The 24358-nt window shown below is 46.2% G+C and overlaps 1 protein-coding gene across 2 annotated transcripts; it reads right to left on the reverse strand.

The window, feature by feature from the left end:
• Window positions 1-9645: 9645 nt before the first annotated feature.
• Window positions 9646-24357, reverse strand: LOC105497805 (mitochondrial ribosomal protein S21). 2 transcript variants are annotated; one of them, XM_011769189.3, is made up of 3 exons: window positions 24220-24357; window positions 23697-23811; window positions 9646-11386 (listed from the first exon to the last, which is right to left on the reverse strand). In XM_011769189.3, the coding sequence occupies exons 2-3, from the start codon at window positions 23777-23779 to the stop codon at window positions 11206-11208; spliced, it is 264 nt and encodes an 87-aa protein (XP_011767491.1). In that variant the 5' UTR covers window positions 23780-23811; window positions 24220-24357; the 3' UTR covers window positions 9646-11205. The 2 variants fall into 2 exon arrangements, with proteins under 2 accessions (XP_011767491.1, XP_011767490.1); XM_011769188.3 differs by having other exon boundaries at window positions 24171-24240.
• Window position 24358: the final 1 nt, after the last annotated feature.

A 24358-nucleotide genomic window follows, 5' to 3' on the forward strand; every position in this document is an offset into this window, starting at 1 on the left:
GGCCAAGAGATCGAGACCATGCTGGCCAACATGGTGAAACCCCGTCTCTCCTAAAAATACAAAAATTAGCCGGGCGTGGTGGCAGGTGCCTGTAGTCCCAGCTCCTGGGGAGGCTGAGGCAGAAGAATCGCTTGAACGCAGGAGGTGGAGGTTGCAGCGAGCCAAGATTGCACCACTGCATTCCAGTCTGGCGACAGAGCGAGACTCCGTCTCAAAAAAAAAAAAAAAAAAAAAAGGAGAATAGAGAGCCCAGAATAAACACTCACATATGTGGTCAGCTGATTTTTTTTTTTTTTTCCTTTTCTTGAAATGGCGTTTTGCTCTTGTTGGCCAGGCTGGAGTACAATGGCGCAATCTTGGCTCACCGCAACCTCCGCCTCCCAGGTTCAAGCAATTCTCCTGCCTCAGCCTCTGGAGTAGCTGAGATTACAGGCAAGCGCCATCAAGCCAAGCTCGTTTTGTATTTTTTTCTTCTTCTTCTTTTTGAGACGGAGTCTTGCTCTGTCGCCCAGGCTGGATTGCAATGGCACAATCTCAATTCCCTGTAATCTCCACCTCCTGGGTTCAAGCGATTCTCCTGCCTCAGCCTCCCGAGTAGCTGGAACTACAGGCGCGCACCACCACACTGGGCTAATTTCTTGTAGTTTTAATAGAGACGGGGTTTCACCGTGTTAGCCAGGATGGTCTCGATCTCCTGACCTCGTGATCTGCCCGCCTCGGCCTCCCAAAGCGCTGGGATTACACGCGTGAGCCACCGCGCCTGGCCTCATTTTGTATTTTTAGTAGAGATGGGGTTTCACCATGTTGGTCAGGCTGGTCTGGAACTCTCGACCTCAGGTGATCCACCTGCCTCAGCCTCCCAAAGTGCTGGGATTACAGGCATGAGCCACTGTGCCCGGCCCTTTTTTTTTTTTTTTTTTTTCCAAACGGAGTCTCCCTCTGTTGCCCAGGCTGGAGTGCAGTGGCACAATCTTGGCTCACTGCAACCTCTGCCTCCTGGGTTCAGCCAATTCTCCTGCCTCAGCTGGAACTACAGGCACATGGCACCACGCCCGGCTAATTTTTTTTTTTTTTTTTTGCATTTTTATTAGGGGTTTCACCATATTGGCCAGGCTGGTCTTGAACTCCTGACATCGTGATCTGCCCGCCTCAGCCTCCCAAAGTGCTGGGATTACAGGCATGAGCCCCTGCGACTGGCCATGGTCAGCTGATTTTTGACAAAGGTGCCAAGACTATTCAATGGGAAAAGGACAGTCTGTTTAACAAATGATGCTGGGAAAAGCAGATATCCATATACATAAGAGTTAAGTTGGACCCCCTACCTCATACCATATACAAAAATGAATTCAAAATGGATCTAAGACCTGAATATAAGAAATATACAGCCGGGCGCAGTGGCTCACGCCTGTGATTCTAGCACTTTGGGAGGCCGAGGCGGGCGGATCACAAGGTCAGGAGATCGAGACCATCCTGGCTAACATGGTGAAACCCTGTCTGTACTAAAAATACAAAAAATTAGCCAGGCGCGGTGGTGGGTGCCTGTAGTCCCAGCTACTCAGGAGGCTGAGGCAAGAGAATGGTGTGAACCCGGGAGGTGGAGCTTGCAGTGAGCCGAGATCACGCCACTGCACTCCAGCCTGGGCGACAGAGCAAGACTCCGTCTCAAAAAAAAAAAAAAAAAAAAAAGAAATATACAAAAACTAGGGGTTAGGCACAGTGGCTCACCCCTATAATTTCAGCATTTTGGGAGACTGAGGCTGGAAGATGACTTGAGGTCAGGTCAGGAGTTTAAGACCAGCCTGGTCAACATGATGAATCAATTCCCGTCTCTACTGAAAACAGAAAAATTCACCAGGTGTGGTGGCACACTCATGTAGTCCCAACAACTTGGGAAGCTGAGGCAGGAGAATCACTTGAACTCAGGAGGCAGAGGTTGCAGTGAGCTGGGATCACGCAACTGCACTCCAGCCTGGATGACAGAGGGAGACCCTGTCTCAAATAAATAAATGCATACATAAAAGTAGGGCTAGGTGCAGTGGCTCACATCAATAATCCCATGCGACTGCACTCCAGCCTGGATGACAGAGGGAGATTTTATCTCAAATAAATAAATAAATAAATGTAGGGGTGGGTGCAGTGGCTCGCATCTGTAACCCAGCACTTTGGGAGGCTGAGGCAGATAGATCACTTGGGGCCAGGAGCTCTAGACCGCCTACCCAACATGGTGAAATCCCATCTCTACTAAAAATACAAAAATTAGTTGGGCATGGTGGTGCATGCCTGTAATCCCAGCTACTCAGGAGGCTGAGGCACTAGAATCTCTTGAACCTGGGAGGCAGAGGTTGCAGTGACTCAAGATCGTCCCACTGCACTCCAGTCTGGGCCACAGAGTGAGATTCTTTTTTTTTTTTTTTTTTTTGGAGACACAGTATCGCTGTATGCCCCAGGCTGGAATGCACTGGTGCGATCTTGGCTCACTGCAACCTCTGCCTCCCAGTTTCAAGCAATTCTCATGCCTCAGCCTCCCGAGTAGCTGGAATTACAGGCGCCTGCCATCATGCCCGGCTAATTTGTGTATTTTTAGTAGAGACGGGTTTCGCCATGTTGGTCAGGCTGGTCTGCAACTCCTGGCCTCAAGGGATCCGCCTGCCTTGGCCTCCCAAACTGCTGGGATTACAGATGTGAGCCACTGCGCCCGGCCTAGGGTGAGACTCTTGTCTCAAAAAACACCTAAAACTAAAGAGCAATAACTGTTAAACTCTTAGAGGAAAATACAGGAGAACAAGAGAGTATCTTTATGACATTGGATTTGGTGATAATTTCTTGGATGTGATGCCAAACATGCAGTCAAACAAAGGAAAAACAGATGAATTGGACTTCATCAAAATTTAAAGTTTTGTGCATTAAATGACACTATCAACAGAATGAAAAGGCAGCCCACAGAAAGTGAGAGAATATTTGCAAGAGATTAATATCCAGAATATATTAAGAACACTTACAACTCAACAATGAAACAGCCTAATTTTTTTTTTTTTTTTTTTTTTTTTTGAGACAGAGTCTGCTCAGTCACCCAGGCTGGAGTGCAGTAGCACAATCTTGGCTCACTGTAACCTCTGCCTCCCAGGTTCAAGCAATTCTCCTGCCTCAGCCTCCCGAGTAGCTGAAATTACAGGCACATGCCACCAGGCCTGGCTAATTTCTGTATATTTAGTAGAGACAGAGTTTTGCCATGTTGGCCAGGCTGGTCTCGAACTCCTGGCCTCAAGTGATCTGCCGGCCTCAGCCTCCAAAACTGCTGGGATTACAGGGGTAAGCCATTGTGCCTGGTCAAAACAGCCTAATTCAAAAACAGGCAAAACACTTGAATATATGTATATTCAAAGAAGACAAAAAATGGCAAATAAGCACATGGAAAGATGCTCCACAGCCTGAGTTATTAGGGAAATGCAAAGTAAAACCACAAGGAAATACCACTTCACATCCAGTAGGATGGCTACTATAAAAATAAAAATAAAATAAAATAAAATAAAAGAGGTCAGGTGCAGTGGCTCATGCTTATAATCCCAGCACTTTGGGAGGCCGAGGCGGGTGTATAGCTTGAGCCTGAGAGATCAAGGTGGCAGTGAACTGTGATCATGCCACCGCACTCCAGCCTGGGTGACAGAAAAGGAAGGAGGAAAGATCCAGAGGGAGGAAGGAAGGAAGGAAACAAGTTGGAACCCTTGTGCCCTATTGGTAGTAATATAAAATGGCACAGCTGCTATGTAAAACAGTATAGTAGTTCCTCAAAAAATTAAAAATAGAATTTTCAGATGACCCAGCCATTCTACTTCTGGGTATATACCCCAAAGAAATGCAAACAAGGTCTCAAAGAGATATCTGTACCCCTGTGTTAATAGTAGCATTATTCACAATAGCCAAATGATGGACACAACCCAAGTGTCCATCAACAGATGAGTAGATAAACAAAATATGGCATATACATACAATGGAATATTATTCAGCCATAAAAACAAATGAAGTACTGATACATGCTGCAACACAGATGAACCTTGAACATCATATGCTAAGTGAAATAAGCTAGACAAAAAGGGCAAATATTGTATGATTCCACTTTCATGAAGTAACCAGAATAGCCAAATAGAGACAGAAAGTAGAATAGAGGCCATCAGGGGCTGGAGAGAGGTGAGTGGGGAGTTAACGCCTAATGGGTATAGAGTTCCTGTTTTGGGTGATGAAAAGTTTTGGAAACAGTGGTGATAATTATACAATATTTACTTAATGATACTGAATTGCATACTTAAAATTATTAAAATGGAAATTTCGTGTATGTATATTTTATCACAATAAAACAAAACATATTTAGGACAGGGCCTGGCACATATTAAGACTCAGTAGATCATATCTGTTGTCATAGATTCCTTCAATAGATATTTACTGAGCATTTAAATGTTGGGCATTATACAAGGCACTGGGAATACAGTAGTAAAAAAGGCCAGGCATGGTGGCTCATGCCTGTAATCCCAGTACTTTGGGAGGCTGAGGTGCGAGGATCACCTGAGGTTAGGAGTTTGAGACCAGTCTGGTCAACATGGTAAAACCCTGTCTCTACTAAAAATAGAAAAATTAGCCAGGCCTGGTGGCACATGCCTGTAATCCCAGCTACCTGGGAGGCTGAGGCAGAATAACTGCTGGAACCTGGGAGGCAGAGGCTGCAGTGGGCTGAGATCTCCAGCCTCGGCAACAGAGCAAGACTCCATCTCAAAAAAAAAAGAAAAAAGAAAGAAGCTGTGTTATTATAGAAGTAAACTTATAAAGACATTAAACTTAAGACATTAAAAAGATAATACAAAGTTGGTAAAGGGATCAAGGAAGGCATGTTAGAAAACATTCCAGGGTCAAGTGTGGTGGCTCACATCTGTAATCTCAACACTTTGGGAGACGGAGGTGGGTGGATCACTTAAGCCCAGGAGTTCAAGACCAGCTTGGGTAAAATAGCAAAACCTCATCTCTACAAAAAATATGAAAATTAGCTGTGTGTGTTGGCATGCGCCTATAGTCCCAGCTACTTGGGGAGGCTGAGGTGGGAGAATCACATGAGCCCAGGAGGTCAAGGCTGCAGTGAGCCATGATCATAGTACTGCACTCCAACCTAACCAACAGAGTAAGATCCTGTCTCAAAAAGTGAAAAAAAAATTCCAACTGAGAGCCGGTGGACTAGGGAGGAGAGAAAACAGCATGTGCTGTGATCCAGATGTGCATTTGAGGGGAAAAATGGGTAGAGAGAAAAGCAGGGTTCAATCATGAAGAGTCTTAAATGCCATGCTAAGTGGTTTAAAGTGGTTTAGATTTTGTTTTGAAAGCAATGGGAACCAATGGCCAGTTTAAGCAGGAAAGTGAAAAGATCAGGGTTGCATTTTAGAACAATCACTGGCCAAAGTGTGAATAGATTGAAGCCAGACAACACTAAGGTAAGCCGATAGTCCAAATAGCTGTTGTAGTAATCCAGAAGAGTCATGATGGTAGCTGGGAGTAGGGTCGTGGCATTTAATCATAGAGACAGCCAGAAGGGATTAAACACATGCTAGTCATGGCTGAATGGGGAGGAAGAATCAAGGATCAGGTATCTAGGCTGGGCGTGGCTCACGCCTGTAATCACAGCACTTTGGGAGGCCGAGGCAGGCAGATCACTAGAACCTAGGAGTTTGAGACCAGCCTGGGCAACATGGTGAAACCCCATCTCTACAAAAAATACAAAAATTAGCCAGGTCCAGTGGTGTACGACTGTAGTCCCAGCTACCTGGGAGGCTGAGGCAGGAGAATCACTTGAGCCTGGGAGGCAGAGGTTGCAGTGAGCCAAGATCAAGCCATTACACTCCAGCCTGGGTGACGGGAGTGAAATGCTGTCTAAAAAAAAAAAGAAAAAAAAAAAAATCAGGTGTCTGGCTGGCACAACTAGGGGACTATGATTAATTGCTCACATCCATTGTGTTCTGTGTGCCAGACTTGTGCTAAGTACTTGATATGCATTCCATTATTTCATGCTTATTAAAAAACCTATAGATACTGGCCTGGTGAGGTGGCTCATGACTGTAATCTCAGCACTTTGGGAGGCCAAGGCAGGTGGATCACTTGAGGTTGGGAGTTCAAGACCAGCCTAACCAACATCGAGAAACCCCATCTCTACCAAAAATACACAATTAGCCGGGCATGGTGGCACATGCCTGTTAATCCCAGCTACTCAGGAGGCTGAGGCAGGAGAATCACTTGAACCCAGGAGGCGGAGGTTGCTGTGAGCTGAGATCACACCATTGCACTCCAGCCTGGGCAATAAGAGCGGAACTCCGTCTCAAAAAAAAATAAAAAAATAAAAAATAAATAAAAACAAAACAAAAACTATAGATACCATTATCCTTATTATTATTATTTTTTTTTTCAGACGGAGTCTCGCTCTGTCACCCAGGCTGGAGTGCAGTGGCATGATCTCGGCTCAATTCAACCTCCACCTCCTGGGTTCAAGCCGTTCTCCTGTCTCAGACTCCTGAGTAGCTGGGACTACAGGTGTCTGCCACCACGCTCAGCTAATTTTTTGTATTTTTAGTAGCAACAGGGTTTCACTGTGTTAGCCAGGGTGGTCTCGATCTCATGACCTTGTGATCCGCTTGCCTCGGCCTCTCAGAGTGCTGGGATTACAGGCGTGAGCTACCACGCCCAGCCCCATTATCCTTATTTCACAGGGGAAACAAGGGTTTATGTTAAATAAGGTACCAAGATCATGATGGAATCCAGATTTTTTTGACTAAGTAAAAATTGTATATGTAAGGTAGCTGACACATAGTGGAAGTTCCAACATTTTCTTTTCCCTTCGGTTACCTATATAAACACTATTCCTTAACCTCGTTAGTATACAGTGAGTGATTATTCCTTAGCATTCTCACTTAACATACAAACTCTTATTTTGTACTGGGTGCAATTCTGAAAACTTGAAAGTACAATGTCAAAATTACTCAACAGAGTCCCAATTTTAAAGGGGTACCTGATTCCAGAGCACTAGATTACGAGATCCTTAAACTATGATGGGAGCAGGCCTGTCAGAGGCACTTCACTATACAGGTAAGAGATTTCACAAGTGCCCAAGTTCAGGGTAGGAGGTACTTACCTGTCATCCTGTAACTGGGTAAACACCAAACCACTCCTCCTCTGAAACCAATGCAGGGATTAAAGGATTAGTGCAACCCCTACTCATTAAACTACCATGCAAGTTATCTTCTAGCTTCCCAGAGCAAGGAGTGGAAAGTTTTTTTCCCTATCATCACAGCATAAGCAGATCGGAACTTTATCCAGCCACCTATCGCATTTATGAGGCCTCTCAACGGACTAGCTGCTAAAACCCATCATTGTTCACTGCTCTGGGGGAGCATGGGCAATAGGACTGAAGATTAAAACAAGTGGGGGATAATTTTTAGAGACTAATTTCAAATCTCAGGCACCTCTTAGTATTTTGGAGGGAGCTGAGAAGCAACTTTAGCCTCAGGGGAATAATGCCAAGTAACAGGCCCGGTTCTGTTATCACAAACATGCCTTACCACTGTGGTAGATGACACTATGTTATGGCTCAATATCATTAAAATGTGCTAAAGACCAAATTCAGATTTATTTTAATTAATTAATTTATTTCTTTTCTGAGACGGAGTCTCGCTCTGTCGCCCAGGCTGGAGTGCAGTGGCGCGATCTCCGCTCACTGCAAGCTCCGCCTCCAGGGTTCACGCCATTCTCCTGCCTCAGCCTCCGGAGTAGCTGGGACTACAGGTGCCCGTCACCACATCCGGCCAATTTTTTTTTTTTGTATTTTTAGTAGAGACGGGGTTTCAACATATTAGCCAGGATGGTCTCAATCTCCTGACTTCGGAATCCACCCACCTCTGCCTCCCAAAGTGCTGGAATTACAGGTGTGAGCCACCGCGCTTGGCCCAAGGTGTTCTATTTTGGAGCAATTTTTATGGAGGGTCCAATAATATGCTCTATTCACTTGGCCTTATTGCTAATGGAGTAAAAGCGATCAAGCCCTAAGAGGTAGGGACCACAGAAGTTCCCGCATATTTTTTTTGAAGTCCCTGCTTCATTAGTGAGTATGGCAATTGTGAAAGGAAGAAAATATATTTAAAAGACAGAATTGGCCGTTGGTGGTGGCTCACGCCTGTAATCCCAGTACTTTGGGAGGCCGAAGTGGGCAGATCACGCCTGAGGCAGGAAAGTGGTGTGAACCCAGGAGGCGGACTCCCGGGTAGCTGGGACTACAGGTGCCAGTCACTACACCCAGCTAATTTCTTTTTGTATTTTTAGTTGAGACGGGGTTTCAACCTGTTAGCCAGGATGGTCTCGATCTCCTGACCTCGTGATCCGCCCGCCTCAGTCTCCCAAAGTCCTGGGATTACAGGCGTGAGCCACCGCGCCCGGCCAACACCAACTTTTTTGAGACTGAGTCTTGCTCTGTCACCCAGGCTGGAGTGCAGTGGCGCGATCTTGGCTCACTGCAACCTTTGCCTCCTGGGTTCAAGCGATTCTCCTGCCTCAGCTTCCAGGTAGCTGGGATTACAGGTGCCTGCCACCATGCCCAGCTAATTTTTTTGTATTTTTAGTAGAGACGGGGTTTCACCATATTGGCTAGGCTAGTCTCAAAACCTCTGACCTCATGATCCCCCACCTCGGCCTCCCAAAGTGCTGGGCTTACAGGTGTCAGCCATGTACCCAGCCTGGCACTAACTCTTATAATAACAGCATAGCTGTCAGTCAACCAATGGTGGAGAAAACATCAGGAGAAAAAGCAGAGTAGCTGTCTTCCCACAGTGGTCAGTTTCCCCAGCTGTCAAGAGTAACATAATCAGGAGTGCCTGCTGGGTAGAGGCAGTGATGGTGCGAACCTCCACATGAAGTCTCTTTGAGTACTGCAAAGGGCAGTGGTTCTAACTCTAGCAGGCATCACAATCACCTGCAAGGCTTGTGAAAATAGATTGCTGGGCTCCAACCTCAATTTCCAATATCGAAGCTCTAGAGTCCCATAATCTGCATTTCAAGCAATCCCTCTGGTGAAACTGATGCTGCTGATCTGACACTGAAAAGCACTGCTTGTTGGGTATTTCTGGCTCTGTGCCATTCTCTCTCAACACTCCATTCCCTCTTTCCTACAGTCTACTGAGTCCCACCCATCTATTGCTTTATTTCTTCTCCATCATCCCTTTTTTTTTTTTTTTGAGATGGAATCTCACTCTGTCGCCCACATTGGAGTTCAATGGTGTAATCTCGGCTCACTGCAACCTCCGCCTCCCGGGTTCAAGCGATTCTCCTGCCTCAGCTTGCCAAGTAGCTGGGACTACAGGCGTGCGCCACCACGCGCAGCTAATTTTTGTATTTTTCTTGGAGACGGGGTTTCACCATGTTGGCCAGGGTGGTCTCGATCTCCTGACCTCGTGGTCCACCCACCTCGGCCTCCCGAAGTGCTGAGATTACAGGCGTGAGCCACTGTGCCCAGCCCATCATCCCTCTCTTAAGTCTCCGTTAAGAAAACTAAAAGGACAGAAAACAGGAATGAACATTAGGGTAGATTTAAGAACTTCTTTGGGCAAGGATTCCAGCACTCCAGTCTGGTTGATAGGTGTTTTCAGAAGCAGAATTTATTCCAAATACATACATGCATCCTCTCCTCTCTATTTAACAGGGAACAGTTTAATAAAAAGTAATAGATGCTTTCTCAGTAAGATTTTGCTTGGGGATTCAAAAAAATTGGGTAGGAAATGGTAGACATATTTCAATATATTAAAAAAAATTTCCGGCCAGGTGCGGTGGCTCATGCCTGTAATCCCAACACTTTGGGAGGCCGAGGTGGGTAGATCACTTGAGGTCAGGAGTTCGAGACAAGCCTGGACAACATGGTGAAACCCCGTCTCTACTAAAAATACAAAAATTAGCCGGGTGTGGTGGCACGTGCCTGTAGTCCCAGCAACTCGGGAGGCTGAGGCAGGAGAATCACTTGAACCCAGGAGGCGGAGGTTGCAGTGAGCCGAGACTGCACCACTGCACTCCAGCCTGGGGGACAAGAGTGAGACTTCCTCTTAAAAAAACAAAAAGAAAAAAAAGAAAAAACAATTCCTTACTTCTCCTAGACTTCCAAAAAAGTTTTTATTGTAGTACAACATAAAGTTTACCATCTTAGGCCGGGTGCGGTGGCTCACGCCTGTAATCCCAGCACTTTGGGAGGCCGAGGCAGGCGGATCACAAGGTCAGGAGATGGAGACCACGGTGAAACCCCGTCTCTACTAAAAATGCAAAAAATTAGCCGGGCGCGGTTACGGGTGCCTGCAGTCCCAGCTACTGGGGAGGCTGAGGCAGGAGAATGGCGGGAACCTGGGAGGCGCAGCTTGCAGTGAGCCGAGATCGCGCCACTGCCCTCCAGCCAGGGGGACAGAGCCAGACTCCGTCTCAAAAAAAAAAAAAAAAAAAATTTACCATCTTAAAACATTTAAGGGTATAGTTCAGTGGCATTAAGTACATTCATCCTTTTGAGCAACCACCATCACCATCCATCATCCCTTTCCGTTTTTTTTTTTTTTTTTTTTTTGACATGGAGTCTCACTCTGTCACCCAGGTTGAAGTGCAATGGCATGATCTTGGCTCACTGCAACCTCCGCCTCCCCAGTTCAAGCAATTCTCCTGCCTCAGCCTCCCAAGTGTCTCGGACTACAGGCATGTACCACCACACCCAGCCAATTTTTTTTTTTGTATTTTTAGTAGAGATGGGGTTTCACCACATTGGCCAGGCTGGTCTCAAACTCCTGGCCTCAAGTGATCCAGCCGCCTCAGCCTCCCAAAGTGTTGGGATAACAGGTATGAGCCACCGTGCCTGGCCATCATCTCCTGAAGTTTTTCATCTGCTCAAACTGAAACTCTGTGCCCATTAAACAATAATTCCTCATTGCCCCCTCCTCCAGCTCCAGCAAACACCATTCTACTCCTAGACTACTTTCAGACTCAGTTTTTTCTTTCACTTAATAAAAGACAGGGTCCACTGCTGACTAATGGAATTGTTTCTATATTTGGAGGCCTTTTTGCAGACATGTGATTTGAGTTTAGGAAATGGTATTGTATAAAGAAAAGAGATGGAGACAAAACTGGATGAGGGTTTCGCACTGGGTGTCCCATCCACAGGCCTCAGCAGCCCTGCCACGGATCTGCCCGATTCTTTCGCATCAAGAAGTTGATCTTGCGAGCCATTTCCATGTTGTAGATCCGCTGGCACCTTTCATAGCTTTCCCTCTGTCGCCGGCGGCATGGCTTCTCATAATACCGCCGACGTTTAATGTCCTCAATGAGCCCATCCATAGTGAGGATTCTGTATAAAGGCAAGCAATGAGGTTAGACATTTGGGATCATCATTACTCTTTCCCAGTTTAGCAAATAGTCAGAAGTCGATTGGCCAAACAACTGGTATTTATAAAAATTACAGTGGGAAATGGTGACAATAGAGCATTAACTGCCTACTTATAGAAGCCTCAATAAGAATCTGTGGGCCAGGTACAGTGGCTCATGCCTGTAATCCCACCACTTTGGGAGGCCAAGGTGAGCAGATTGTTTGAGCCCAGGAGTTTGAGACCAGCCTAGGCAACATGGCATGTGTCTGTAGTGCTATCAGCTTAGGAGGCTGAGGTGGGGGCATCTCTTGAGCCCAGGGGAGACGGAAGCTGCAGTGTGCCATGTTTGCACCACTGTACTCCAGCCTGGGTGACAGAGTAAGACCCTGTCTCAAAAAAGAAAAAAAAAAATTTCAGCATGGGCAACAAGGCAAAACCCCGTCTCTGCAAATAATACAAACATTAGCCAGGCATGGTGGTAGACGCCTGTAGTCCCCTCTACTCAGGAGGTTAAGGTGGGAGGATCAATTGAACCTGGGAGTTCGAGGCTGCAGTGAGCTGAGATCCTACCACTGCATTCTAGCCTGGGCAACAGAGTGAGACCTTGACTCACAAAAAAAAAAAAAAAAAAAAAGGCTGGGCACAGTGGCTCATGCCTGTAATCCTAGCACTTTGGGAGGCCAAGGCGGGTCGATCACTTGAGGTCAGGAGTTCGAAACCAGCCTGACCAATATGGTGAAACCCTGTCTCTACTAAAAATACAAAAATTAGCTGTACATGATGGCGTGCGCCTATAGTCCCTCTCAGCTACTCAGGAGGCTGAGGCAGGAGAAATGCTTGAACCCAGGAGGCAGAAGTTGCAATGAGCCAAGATTGCGCCACTGTACTCCAGTCTGGGCAACAGAGTGAGACTCTGTCTCAAAAAAAGAAAAAAAAATGTGGGGAAATAAAAAAGCAATTAATTACATGGTCCTTGCTCTTGTAGAGTTTATAGTCAAAGTTATGTTCTCATACCTATTTTACCACAACACACCTGAGGGATATGATACAGTCCCTTAAGAACATGTCTCCCGGCCGGGCGCGGGGGCTCAAGCCTGTAATCCCAGCACTTTGGGAGGCCGAGACGGGCGGATCACTAGGTCAGGAGATCGAGACCATCCTGGCTAACAGGGTGAAACCCCGTCTCTACTAAAAAATACAAAAAGCTAGCCGGGCGACGTGGCGGGCGCCTGTAGTCCCAGCTACTCGGGAGGCTGAGGCAGGAGAATGGCGTAAACCCGGGAGGCGGAGCTTGCAGTGAGCTGAGATCCGGCCACTGCACTCCAGCCCGGGGACAGAGCGAGACTCCGTCTCAAAAAAAAAAAAAAAAAAAAAAGGAACATGTCTCCCTAGAGCAATGATTCTCAACTAATGGGCATTTAAGAGACTTCAATTGGGGAGAGTCATTTTCAACAAGAACAAAATCACTAGGGGTGATTCTTAAGGTGATTCTCTTACTTAAAGTTCCATCCCGCCAGGCGCGGTGGCTCACACCTGTAATTCCAGCACTTTGGGAGGCTGAGGTGGGCGGATCACCTGAAGTCAGGAGTTTGAGAGCAGCCTGACCAACATGGAGAAACCCCGTATCTACTAAAAATACAAAATTAGCTGGGCATGGTGGTATATGCCTGTAATCCCAGCTACTTGGGAGGCTGAGGCAGGAGAATTGCTTGAACCCTGGGAACGGAGGTTGCGGTGAGCCAAGGTTGCACCATTGTACTCCAGCCTGGGCAACAAGAGCGAAATTCCATCTCAAAAAGATCACTTGAGGTCAGGAGTTCAAGACCAGCCTGTCCAACATGGTGAAACCCCGCCTCTACTAAAAATACAAAAATTAGCTGGGCATAGTGATGGGCGCTTGTACTCAGGAGGCTGAGGCAGGAGAATCCCTTGAACTCGGGGTGGAAGCTGTAGTGAGCAGAGATGGTGCCACTGCACTCCAGCCGAGGCAACGGAGACTCTGTCTCAAGGAAAAACAAAACAAAAACTCACAAGAGGCATTAAACCTGAACATGAGAACAAGAAAGTGGTTGTGAAGGAATCCTAAAGAACAACTTATCTGAAGTGTGAATACGTAGGTTGCCCTATTTCCACTCTTTTCCTATACCAATTATTGTCCTAAAACAAATCAGATCATGCCACTCTGGTGCTAAAAAATCTTTCCTAATGTACAGAATGACCTAAGCCACTAAAGTTCCCAGAATCATCTGCACATTAGAACTGCCCAGGGATCTTTTAAACATTCCAAACCCTGGGCCACACCTCAGTCTAATTAAATCACAAAGGAGAGGGAAAGGGACATGAGCAGGTTTTTAAGTTTCCCAGGTGACTCCAACGTACAGACAGATTTTGGAACTACTAGTCTAAGCTCAAAGCCTGAACAATTGCACCCTATATATATATCTTTAATAACCTGCCCTACTGATCACTTGAGGTCAGGAGTTCGAGACAAGCCCGGCCAACGTGGTGAAACCCCGTCTCTACTAAAAATACAAAAATTAGCTGGGCATGGTGGTGCCCATCTGTAATCCCAGCTACTTGGGAGGCAGAGGCAGGAAAATAGCTTGAACCTGGGAGGTGGAGGTTGCAGTGAGTCGAGATCAAGGCACTGCACTCCAGACTGGGCAAAAGATGGAGACTCTGTGTCAAAAAGCAAAAACAAAACACCTGCCCTATAATGCCAATGCTCTAGTCACACTTAAGTATATGCAGTTCTACAGGCATCCTACATACTTGTTTTTTATTTGCTCATGATATTCCCTCTACTTGAAATATCATTCTTTTTCTTCCTCATAAAATCCTACTTGTTCCTCAAAGGCCCAAATCAATTGTTATCACATCTGTAAACTAGTTCTGGTGAAATCAAACTTTAGCATGCAGTAGTCATCTGGAAAGCTTGTTAAAACAGGGATTGCTGGCTGGCCATGGTGGCTCACACCTGTATCCCAGGACTTTGGGAGGCCAAGCTGGCAGGATCGCTTGAGCCCAGGAGTTTGACACTAGCCTGAGCAACATAGTGAGACCCCCATCTCTACAAAAAATTAAAAATTAGCCAGACATGGTGGCACACACACCTGCACTCCCAGCTACTTGAGAGGCTGAGGTGGGAGAATGGGAGAATTGCTTTAACCTGGGAGATTGAGACTGCAGTGAGTCATGATCGTGGTACTGCACTCCAGCCTGGGCAAGCAAGACCCTATTTCTTTCTTTTGAGACGGAGTTTCACTCTCGTTGCCCAGGCTGGAGTGCAATGGTGCAATCTTGGCTCAGTGCAACCTCTGCCTCCTGGGTTCAAGCAATTCTCCTGTCTCAGCCTCCCAAGTAGGAATTACAGGCACCCGCCATCAGGCCCAGCTAATTTTTGTTATTTTTAGTAGACACAAGGTTTCGCCATGTTGGCCAGGCTGGTCTCGAACTCCTGACCTCAGGTGATCCACCTGCCTCAGCCTCCCAAAGTGCTGGGATTACAGGCGTGAGCCACTGCAACCGGCTTTTCGTTGTTTTTTTTTTTTTTTTTTGAGACAGACTCTCGCTCTGTTGCCCAGGCTGGAGTGCAGTGGCACAATCTTGGCTCACTGCAACCTCTGCCTCCCGGGTTCAAGTGATTCTCTTGCCTCAGGCTCCCGAGTAGCTGGGACTACAGCCACGTACCACAACGCCCAGCTAATTTTTGTATTTTTAGTAGAGACAGAGTTTCATCATATTGGTCAGGCTGGTCTTGAACTTCTGACCTCATGATCTGCCTGCCTGGGCCTCCCAAAGTGCCGGGATTACCGGCATGAGCCACCGTGCTCGGCTGTGAAACCCTATTTCAAAGACCACCACAGACTGCTGTGCCAGTTTCTGATTCTGTATGCCTAGAGTAGGGGGCCAAGAATTTGCATTTCTAACAATTCCCACCTGATATTGCTGCTGATGGTCCAGGGACAACCAGCACCATGGCACACTGTTAATGTCTCTCTCTTTTTTATTTTTTAGGCAGGGCCTCACTCTGTTGCCCAGGCTGGAGTGCAGCGTCACCATCTTGGCTCCCTGCAGCCTCCGCCTCTCAGGTTCAAGCAATTCTCCTGCCTCAGCCTCCTAAGTAGCTGGGATTACAGGGGCGTACCACCACATCTGGATAATTTTTGTATTTTTAGTAGAGACAGGGTTTCACCATGTTGGCCAGGCTGGTCTCGAACTCCTGACCTCAGGTGATCCACCCGCCTCGGCCTCCCAAAGTGCTGGGATTACAGGTGTGAACCACCACGCTCGGCTAATGTCTCTTTTATAGCACTGGTCAAACAGTATTACATTGAACCCCTCATTGGGTTGTGTCCCTTCTAAGGTTAGAGATCAAATCTGTAACTACACTCCTATGAAATTGTTTAGGCAAATAATGTCCTCTTTTATAGATTAGGAAACTGAAGTTCAGAGAGGCTGACCTGCCCAAGATCACAAAATGGAACTATAAGCAGAATTCAGTAGTAAAGTGCTCTACAACAGTATTCTGCTTCTCAAACAAAAACCACCAATTTCAGAAGACAAATTGTTGCAGTATCCATGGGTAAAAGAGGGAGTGAAGAGCTGGGCTAGACTCTTCAATCAGAATAAAGAAGAAATGGAAGCCGATACAGGACACTGGAAGAAAAATATGATCTAAGCATGTAAACATTTATTTCTGCTGAGACTTGTGTTTAATACTGTCTAATGAAGGTTGCTTTTTGGACTAGAAAGTAGTATACTGGAGAAAATATAGAAAAAAGCCCCTGAAAGAAAAAGATTGGATATATAATATAAAAAGTACAAGGAGACTGGATTTGAGAGAATATAAAAAGGACAGAGACCCTGAATAAATATGACCTAGGAAGAGGAATCTATTAATGACAGACAGTTTAAAAGTAGGATGCAACAACACTGCAAGAGGAGGAAGGGGTTGAGTATGACTCAGGAACCCTACTGGAGTTCCAAAAGGCTTCTAAAACAGAGGTGATCATCTTACCAAGGAAATGCCTGTACTGTCAGGCAAAAGGGCAAGACAAGGAAAAAGAATACTAAAAGAACATAAGAATGGTGAAGGGAAAAGAAAGAATATAATGATGGGGGTTGGTAAATGGCATTCCCTGGATGTACTACTTACTTCCAAAACACAGACCAAATAAATTCCAAGATGCCAGGTGAGGATTCCCTCCCTTACCTGGCACGTTCTAGTCATCCTAAAAAAGGCACAGATTATCTTCAAATGATCCAGAGTTCCTACAGTAGAGGTATCTACTCAAGTTTACCTCTAATAGAAAAGGATGTAAGGGCCGGGCGCGATGGCTCACGCCTGTAATCCCAGCACTTTGGGAGGCTGAGACGGGCGGATCACGAGGTCAGGAGATCGAGACCATCCTGGCTAACACGGTGAAACCCCGTCTCTACTAAAAAATACAAAAAACTAGCCGGGCGAGGTGGCGGGCGCCTATAGTCCCAGCTACTCGGGAGGCTGAGGCAGGAGAATGGCGTGAACCCGGGAGGCGGAGCTTGCAGTGAGCTGAGATCCAGCCACTGCACTCCAGCCTGGGTGACAGAGCGAGACTCCGTCTCAAAAAAAAAAAAAAAAAAAAAAAAAAAGAAAAGGATGTAAGAAGAGCTTTGTAAAACACAAGAATAGAGAGGGTGTTACTAATGATGCTTCTGCTTCCAAAAGTAGTTCAAGGACTAGCATATCAAGAGCTTTAGAGTAAACAGATCAGCCTGGAGTTCGGGCGCCTGGCAACCTAATACTGAAGGAGAAACCAGCTGCCAGCTTTAGTGAAATTCAAATGATTATGTAAAAGAAGCCAAGCTGCCTGGAGTGGGGGGGAGTTGCGGGTGGCAGACTCACAGGTCAGTGTAGCCAGTCTACGTCAGGACAGACGTGTATGCAGAAGGACTCAATGGACCTACAAGGTAGCCCACTAGGCGTAAAAGGAGTCAACAGGGCATGCTTCCAGTGTACTCGCCTTTCTTTGCTTGGGGCCCAGTCAATCATGCAGGGCTTCCTAGCAACCCCCACTTTCCACCTCCTCATCCCCGGGCACCAATGAGGGCCCCCAGTTATATAACAGGCATTTTGTGGTGGCCTCACTGGGCAGACACATAGGCTGTTTTCTTTGTAAGACTCTCTCTGTACTTCAAACATGGTAAAGCTTTAATCACCTTCCTCTAGACTCATTTGCTCTCCTACCTATTGTAATTAGGAGAGCAATTACAGAACGAGCAAATTATTTTTAAACTACCAGCTATGAGAGCTGAAAGAGATCAGAAGACAGTTGGAGTGTGAGAGAGATAATACAGAAAAAGTGGCTAGAGACAGGACATTTGGGAAAAGCAGAGAAAAGGAAGAAACAGAAAAGTGCATCAGTCAGCAAATGTGATTAACAGGCAGCAGGAAAACAGAAGATTGCATCACTCCAAAATCAGTCTGCTCACATACACAAGTTTAAAAGTCCTTACCTAGAAAATTATTCTAAGAGGCCGGGCGCGGTGGCTCACGCCTGTAATCCCAGCACTTTGGGAGGCCAGGCGGGCCAATCACAAGGTCAGGAGTTCAAGACCAGCCTGGCCAACATGGTAAAACCCCATCTCTACTACAAAAAATTAGCCAGACATAGTGGTAGATGCCTGTTATCCCAGCTACTCGGGAAGCTGAGGCAGGAGAATCACTTGAACCTGGGAGACAGAGGTTGCCATGAGCAAAGACCATGCAGTCTGGGCAACAGAGTGAGACTCTGTCTCAAAAAAAAAAAAAAAAAAGAAAACAGAAAAAAGGAAATTATTCTAAGACTGGTATGGTTTTTAAAATGCTGCCAGCCAGGTGCCAACCCCTTTTCTTTTTAAGCAATGTAAATTGCTTTATTTCAAATTCTACTCCTACTTTGGTGTTTTAATCCCTGAAGAAAAGGTAATACTGTGCTTCTTAACTAGGGTACTTAACAGAATGCCAAGGGATACAAGAGTTTCTGGACAAATTTGATGCATCTGCCTGGAGCACCAATTTTAACTCAAGGGAGCGGGGGTGTTACCCGTAAAACAGATGCAGTGGCAGTGAATACGAAGTTCACCTTAAATTTTAATTTAGGGAAACTTCAAAGAAATTCCATGTTTGCTTATAGTAGCAGAACCCCTATAGTTCATTCACACTCCTGTGCTGTTAACGACACTTCAGTGGAAAAGTTTGACAAACATTAAATAAGGAAGTGACAAAAAAGATAAAGGAATATTTGTGTTCATTAAGAAGACATTTAATGAGAGCTTTGGATGTGCCAGACACTTTGGTAAATCCAAGAGATATACAAATGAAAAAGCATAAGTTTCTGTCCTTAAGGAGGCTACAAGTCTTTTGTTTTTTTAAGACAGGGTTTCACTCTGTCACCCAGGCTGGAGTGCAATGGTGCGATCTCAGCTCACTGCAACCTCCCCTCCTGGGTTTAAGCAATTCTCCTGCCTCAGCCTCCTGAATAGCTGGGATTACAGGCATGCACCACCATACCCGGCTAATTTTTATATTTTTAGTAGAGACGGGGTTTCACTATGTTGGCCAGGCTGGTCTCGAACTCCTAACCTCAAATGATCCACTTGTCTCAGCCTCCCAAAGTGCTGGGATTACAGGCATGAGTCACGGTGCCCGGCCAGGAGGCTACAAGTCTATTATAATAATTTTCAATCCTGGTGAAATCTCATGGTATGTTTTTTAAAATGCTGCCAGCCAGGTGCCAACCCCTGGAGATTCTAATTCATCTCAGATTGGGCCCTGACATTAGTTTTGTTTTCCTGACAGTTCCCCAGGTGATCCTAATAGGCAGCCAGGGTTGAAACCACAGGGTGTCACACTGACCACTCTCCTGCTGTCTAATATTAACACTTCCACCCAGGTAATAGGTATGTGCAAAATGCCAGTCATCAATAAAAAGAGAACCATAAAAGTAGTATGTGTGCTGGGTATTGTGGCTCACGCCTGTAATTCCAGCATTTTGGGAGGCCGAGATGGGTGGATCACCTGTGGTCGTCAGGAGTTCGAGACCAGCCTGGCCAACATGGTGAAACCCTGTCTCTACTAAAAATACCAAAACTAGCCAGGCATGGTGGCAGGCGCCTGTAATCCCAGCTACTTGAGGGGCTGAGGCAGGAGAATCACTTGAACCCAGGAGGCGGAGGTTGCAGTGAGCTTAGATCACACTATTGCACTCCAGCCTGGGGGACAAGAGCGAGACTTCGTCTCAAACAAACAAAAAACAGAAAAAAACCAGGAAAAGCAAAAACTGAGTGTTGATTAAATTAAAAATATAGTGGCTGAAAGGATTTTTAAAAGAGGCATATATAAAGGGGTATAGACAACCTTAGACAAAGAAGTAAGAAGAGAGTCTTCTCTCAAAAGATAAGAGCTGGCCTTATGTTTTCTGCAAACCTGGTATCAATGAAGAAATAATCAGGAAGGAGATGAGAAATATTTTGTTTCTCAGATTCTGTTTCAAATTGTAAGTGTAAATGGGGATGCATTCCATATATGATATGGGGCATCACTGCAGTCTCTGTCTCCCAGGTTCAAGCAGTTCTTCTGCCTCAGCCTCCGGAGTGGCTGGGATTACAGACCTGTGCCACCATGCACACCTAATTTTTGTATTTTTAGTAAAGACCGGGTTTTGCCATGTTGGCCAGGTTAGTCTTGAACTCCTGGCCTCAAGAGATCCAGCTTCCTCTGCCTCCCAAAGTGCTGAGAATACTTGAGTGAGGCACTGCACCTAGCCACTACTCTCTTGATACAACTGTAAGAAGTGGTTCAGCTGGACATGGTGGCTCACGCCTGTAATCCCAGCACTTTGGGAGGCCAAGGCGGGTGGATCACATGAGATCAGGAGTTTGAGACCAGCCTGACCAACACGGATAAACCCCATCTCTAGTGAAAATAGAAAATTAGCCAGGTGTGGTGGCGCATGCCTGTCATCCCAGCTACTCAGAAGGCTGAGGCAGGAGAATCGTTTGAACCTAGGAGGCAGAGGTTGTCATGAGCCGAGATGGCACCATTGCACTCCAGTCTGGGCAACAAGAGCGAAACTCTCCAAAAAAAAAAAAAAAAAAAAGTCGTTCATATTGTTACTTCCAAGATAGCAAGATAGGGGCAGAGAAAGGTCATCAGAAATAATATACTTCTCAGACATGCCACCAGAAGGTCTGAAATAGGAGAGTTGGGAATGAGGAGAAAGAGAGAAAAATGAAACAGGATACCTTACAACCTGGTACTTATCTTCACTTACAGCGTAAGTGACAATGTAGAGGGAACAGCTTCAGGCGAAGGATATGATTGTTATGCACATAGAATGAGGTGATGCGGCTGACCCCAGATTTTTTTTTTTTTTTTTTTAGTCTTACTCTGTGGCCTAGACTGGAATGCAGTGGCATGATTGTGGCTCACTGCAGCTTCCGCTTCCCAGGTTCAAGTGATTCTCCTGCCTCAGCCTCCCAAGTAGCTGAGATTACAGGTACCTGCCACCACATCCGGCTAATTTTATATATTTAGTAGAGACAGGGTTTCACCCTGTTGGCCAGGCTGGTATTGAACTCCTGACCTCAGGTGATCCACTCGCCTCAGCCTCCCAAAGTGCTGGGATTACAGGCATGAGCCACCACGCCTGACCCTAAGACAAGATCCTTTTAAAAGACATATAAACCATTCTGAGCCTGGAACTGCTTCTCATTTACACAGCTTCTGACAGCATTTTTTTCCTCACTAACTGTGGTCTTCTGCCATCCGACCTTCTACACCTAGAACTCTCTACTTTGCTAAGAACTAGGTTCCCTTTCCTTTGCCCTCTCAGTCCTCAAGAACCCTACCGATATTTAAACCCAATCAGATGAGGATTCTGGGTTTTTTTTTTTAAAGCTACACCTACTGAAATGATAAGATAAGGATTCTAAATTGGAAAATGAACTACCGTCTCTCCATTTCTAGTAAGACTAGTAAATAATCTATTATTAAAGAACATTGCATTCAAAAGATGTGCTTTAGGATCCTCTCCACCATTCAGTAATTGCATAACCCAATAAAGATAATCTGATCTTCCAAGGCTTCCCTTACTTGTGAAATAAAGCTACCACATTAAAGGCCTTAAGGCAATATCTTTCCTACATTTTTTTTAAGAGACGTGGTCTCACTATGCTTCCTAGGTTACAGTGGAGTGGTTATTCACAGGCACAAGAGTGCACTCACACTACAGTCTTGGACTCCTGGGTTCAGCAATCCTCCTGCCTCAGCCTCTGGAGCAGCTGGGACTACAGGAGCCCCTTCCTTACAATTATTTGATAATTCAACTCAACAAGCGTTTGTTTCTCCAAAAGTTACTTCACACTGGGGAAAGAAAATGAGTGAGTCATACCAGAAAGTCAAAATCCACACAACTGGTGAGAAGGGAAGGCTAAGAACTTTTTGCTTGAGAAATCAGTGGTAAAGTATTACTAGGGCTGGGCCGGGTGCAGCGGCTCATGCCTGTAATCCCAGCATCTTGGAAGGCTGAGGCGGGTAGATCACAAGGCCAGGAGATTGAGACCATCCTGGACAACATGGTGAAACCCCGTCACTACTAAAAATACAAAAATCAGCCAGGCATGGTGGCGGGCACGTGTAGTCCCAGCTATTCGGGAGGCTGAGGCAGGAGAGTCACTTGAACCCAGGAGGCAGAGGTTGCAGTGAGTCAAGACTGCGCCACTGTGCTCCAGCCTGGCAACAGAGCAAAAAAAAAGTATTATTAGGGCTCTTCTACATCTTTTAGCCTGGCATTCAAAAATTTTCAATAAAGCTATAAAGCTCCTCCACCCCAGCTAGTTCGTTTCCATTTATGTATTTTTCCTTATGCTGTATCTTTCCTCAACACTTGTAAGCTTTCCTATCTTTCTTTTTTTTCCCTTTCTTCTTATTTAATATTTTTAGAAATGGGCTCTTGCTATGTTTACCAGATTGGTCTTGAATTCTTGGCAAAAAGAAATCCTCCCTTACTGGGCCTCCCAAAATGCTAGGATTACAAGTGTGAGTCATCCCACCCAGCCAGCTTTCCCATCTTTGGCCTGCTTCTCTAGGATCCCAAGCTGAATTTACCATTTCTTTTAGCTTTGTCCCACACCAATACCTCTCTCAACTTTCTATTTATCATACTATGTTCCTGCTTCCTAGCAATTTCACATCTTGATTTTCCCTTTGGGCCCTTTTTTAAATCTTCGAAAGAATTCAGGTTCCTCACAAAAGGAGTGATTACGCTCGGGCAACATGGCGAGACTCCCTCTGTACAGAAAATACAAAAAGTAACTGCAGTGGTGGCGTGCGCGGCTAGACCCAGCTACTCGGGAGACTGAGGCGGGAGGGTTACTGAGCAACACAGCAAGACCCTGTCTCAATTTAAAAAGTGGGGCTGGGCGCAGTGGCTCAGCCTGTAATCCCAGCACTTTGGGAGGCAGAGGCCGGTGGATCACTTGAGGTCAGGAGATCGAGACCATCCTGGCGAACAAGGTAAAACCCCATCTCTACTAAAAATACAAAAATTAACCGGGTGTGGTGGCGGGCACCTGTAGTCCCAGCTGCTCGGGAGGCAGAGGCAGAAGAATGGCATGAACCCGGGAGGTGGAGCTTGCAGTGAGCCGAGATTGTGCCACTGCACTCCAGCCTGGGTGAGAGAGAGGCTCCATCTCAAAAAAACAAAATTAAATTAAATTAAAAGCGGAGAGGTGGAGGGGAGTGATTACTTGTTGGATAAGATTCATACAGTTAGGTTTGAGGAACAACTTTTTTTTCTTTTCTTTTTTTTTTTTTTTTGAGACAGAGTCTCACTCTGTTGCCCAGGCTGCAGTGCAGTGGCTCGATCTCGGCTCACTGCAACCTCTGCCTCCCGGGTTCAAGGGATTCTCCTGCCTCAGACTCTCGAGTAGCTGAGATTACAGGTGCTTGCCACCACGCCCGGCTAATTTTTGTATTTTTAGTAGAGATGGGGTTTCACCATGTTGGCCAGGCTGGTCTGAAACTCCTGACCTCATGTGATGCACCCGCCTCGGCCTCCCAAAGTGCTGGGATTACAGGCGTGAGCCACCGCGCCCGGCCCAGAACTTCATTTTTAAGATAATAAACTGAGGGACTGAGACGTTTTAAGAGACTGTGAACACCTGGGCTGGCACTGCTTTGAGAATAATCAACGAAAGGGGAAGGAAGAGAATAACCACCGCACTTCCTAGAGAGTCTAGGCATGATTCTGGTCCCTTAACAGTTACCTGTTTAGGATCCTGTATGCACCTTCCACGTTCCCTTCCTGTACCATCACAGTCCTGGCGATGAACTTCAGATGTTTTGCCATGACCTTGGATTTAAACCTTCACTCTGTAGAGCCTAAAGGATGACGGAGAAAAGGTGAGGAAATTTGAAAGAGAAACGCAACATAATACAAACTACACCGCGCGGCTTATTTAGGATTTGGAAATTCAACATGCTCAGGGACGCGCGAGATGGAGCACACAGAAGTCATCCTAGAAAGTAGACGCGAATCGTTATCTCTCATTCTCACTGCCAATTCAAACCGTCGCATAGAGAAGAAAAGAGATGGTAGCCGGGCATGAGAAGGACAGGAGCGACAAAGAAGCGCCACAGGGTCCCCACCACCGCATAGTTCCAAAAGCGGTTGGGTTGAGAGTTAGGAAAGGGCTCTTTGTTGGTCTTTGGAAAAGCAGGCGAAAGCCCGCAAACCTGACCTCTCGCCAAGCCAGCCTTCCTTCACCCAAACCCTGCACAGCTTCTCACCTGGCCTCCTCACTACCGGAAGCGGAAACTACGGAATCGCCAGTGCCGCGCAAAGAAACAGGCTGAGGGAGACGACGTGCGTGGAAACCATAGCAACGTCCTTTATGGCTTCGCTTGGCTGCCGCTCTTCCCCGGGCCT

This window comes from Macaca nemestrina, chromosome 1 (assembly GCF_043159975.1).
Source record: "Macaca nemestrina isolate mMacNem1 chromosome 1, mMacNem.hap1, whole genome shotgun sequence".
Taxonomy (NCBI): domain Eukaryota; kingdom Metazoa; phylum Chordata; class Mammalia; order Primates; family Cercopithecidae; genus Macaca; species Macaca nemestrina.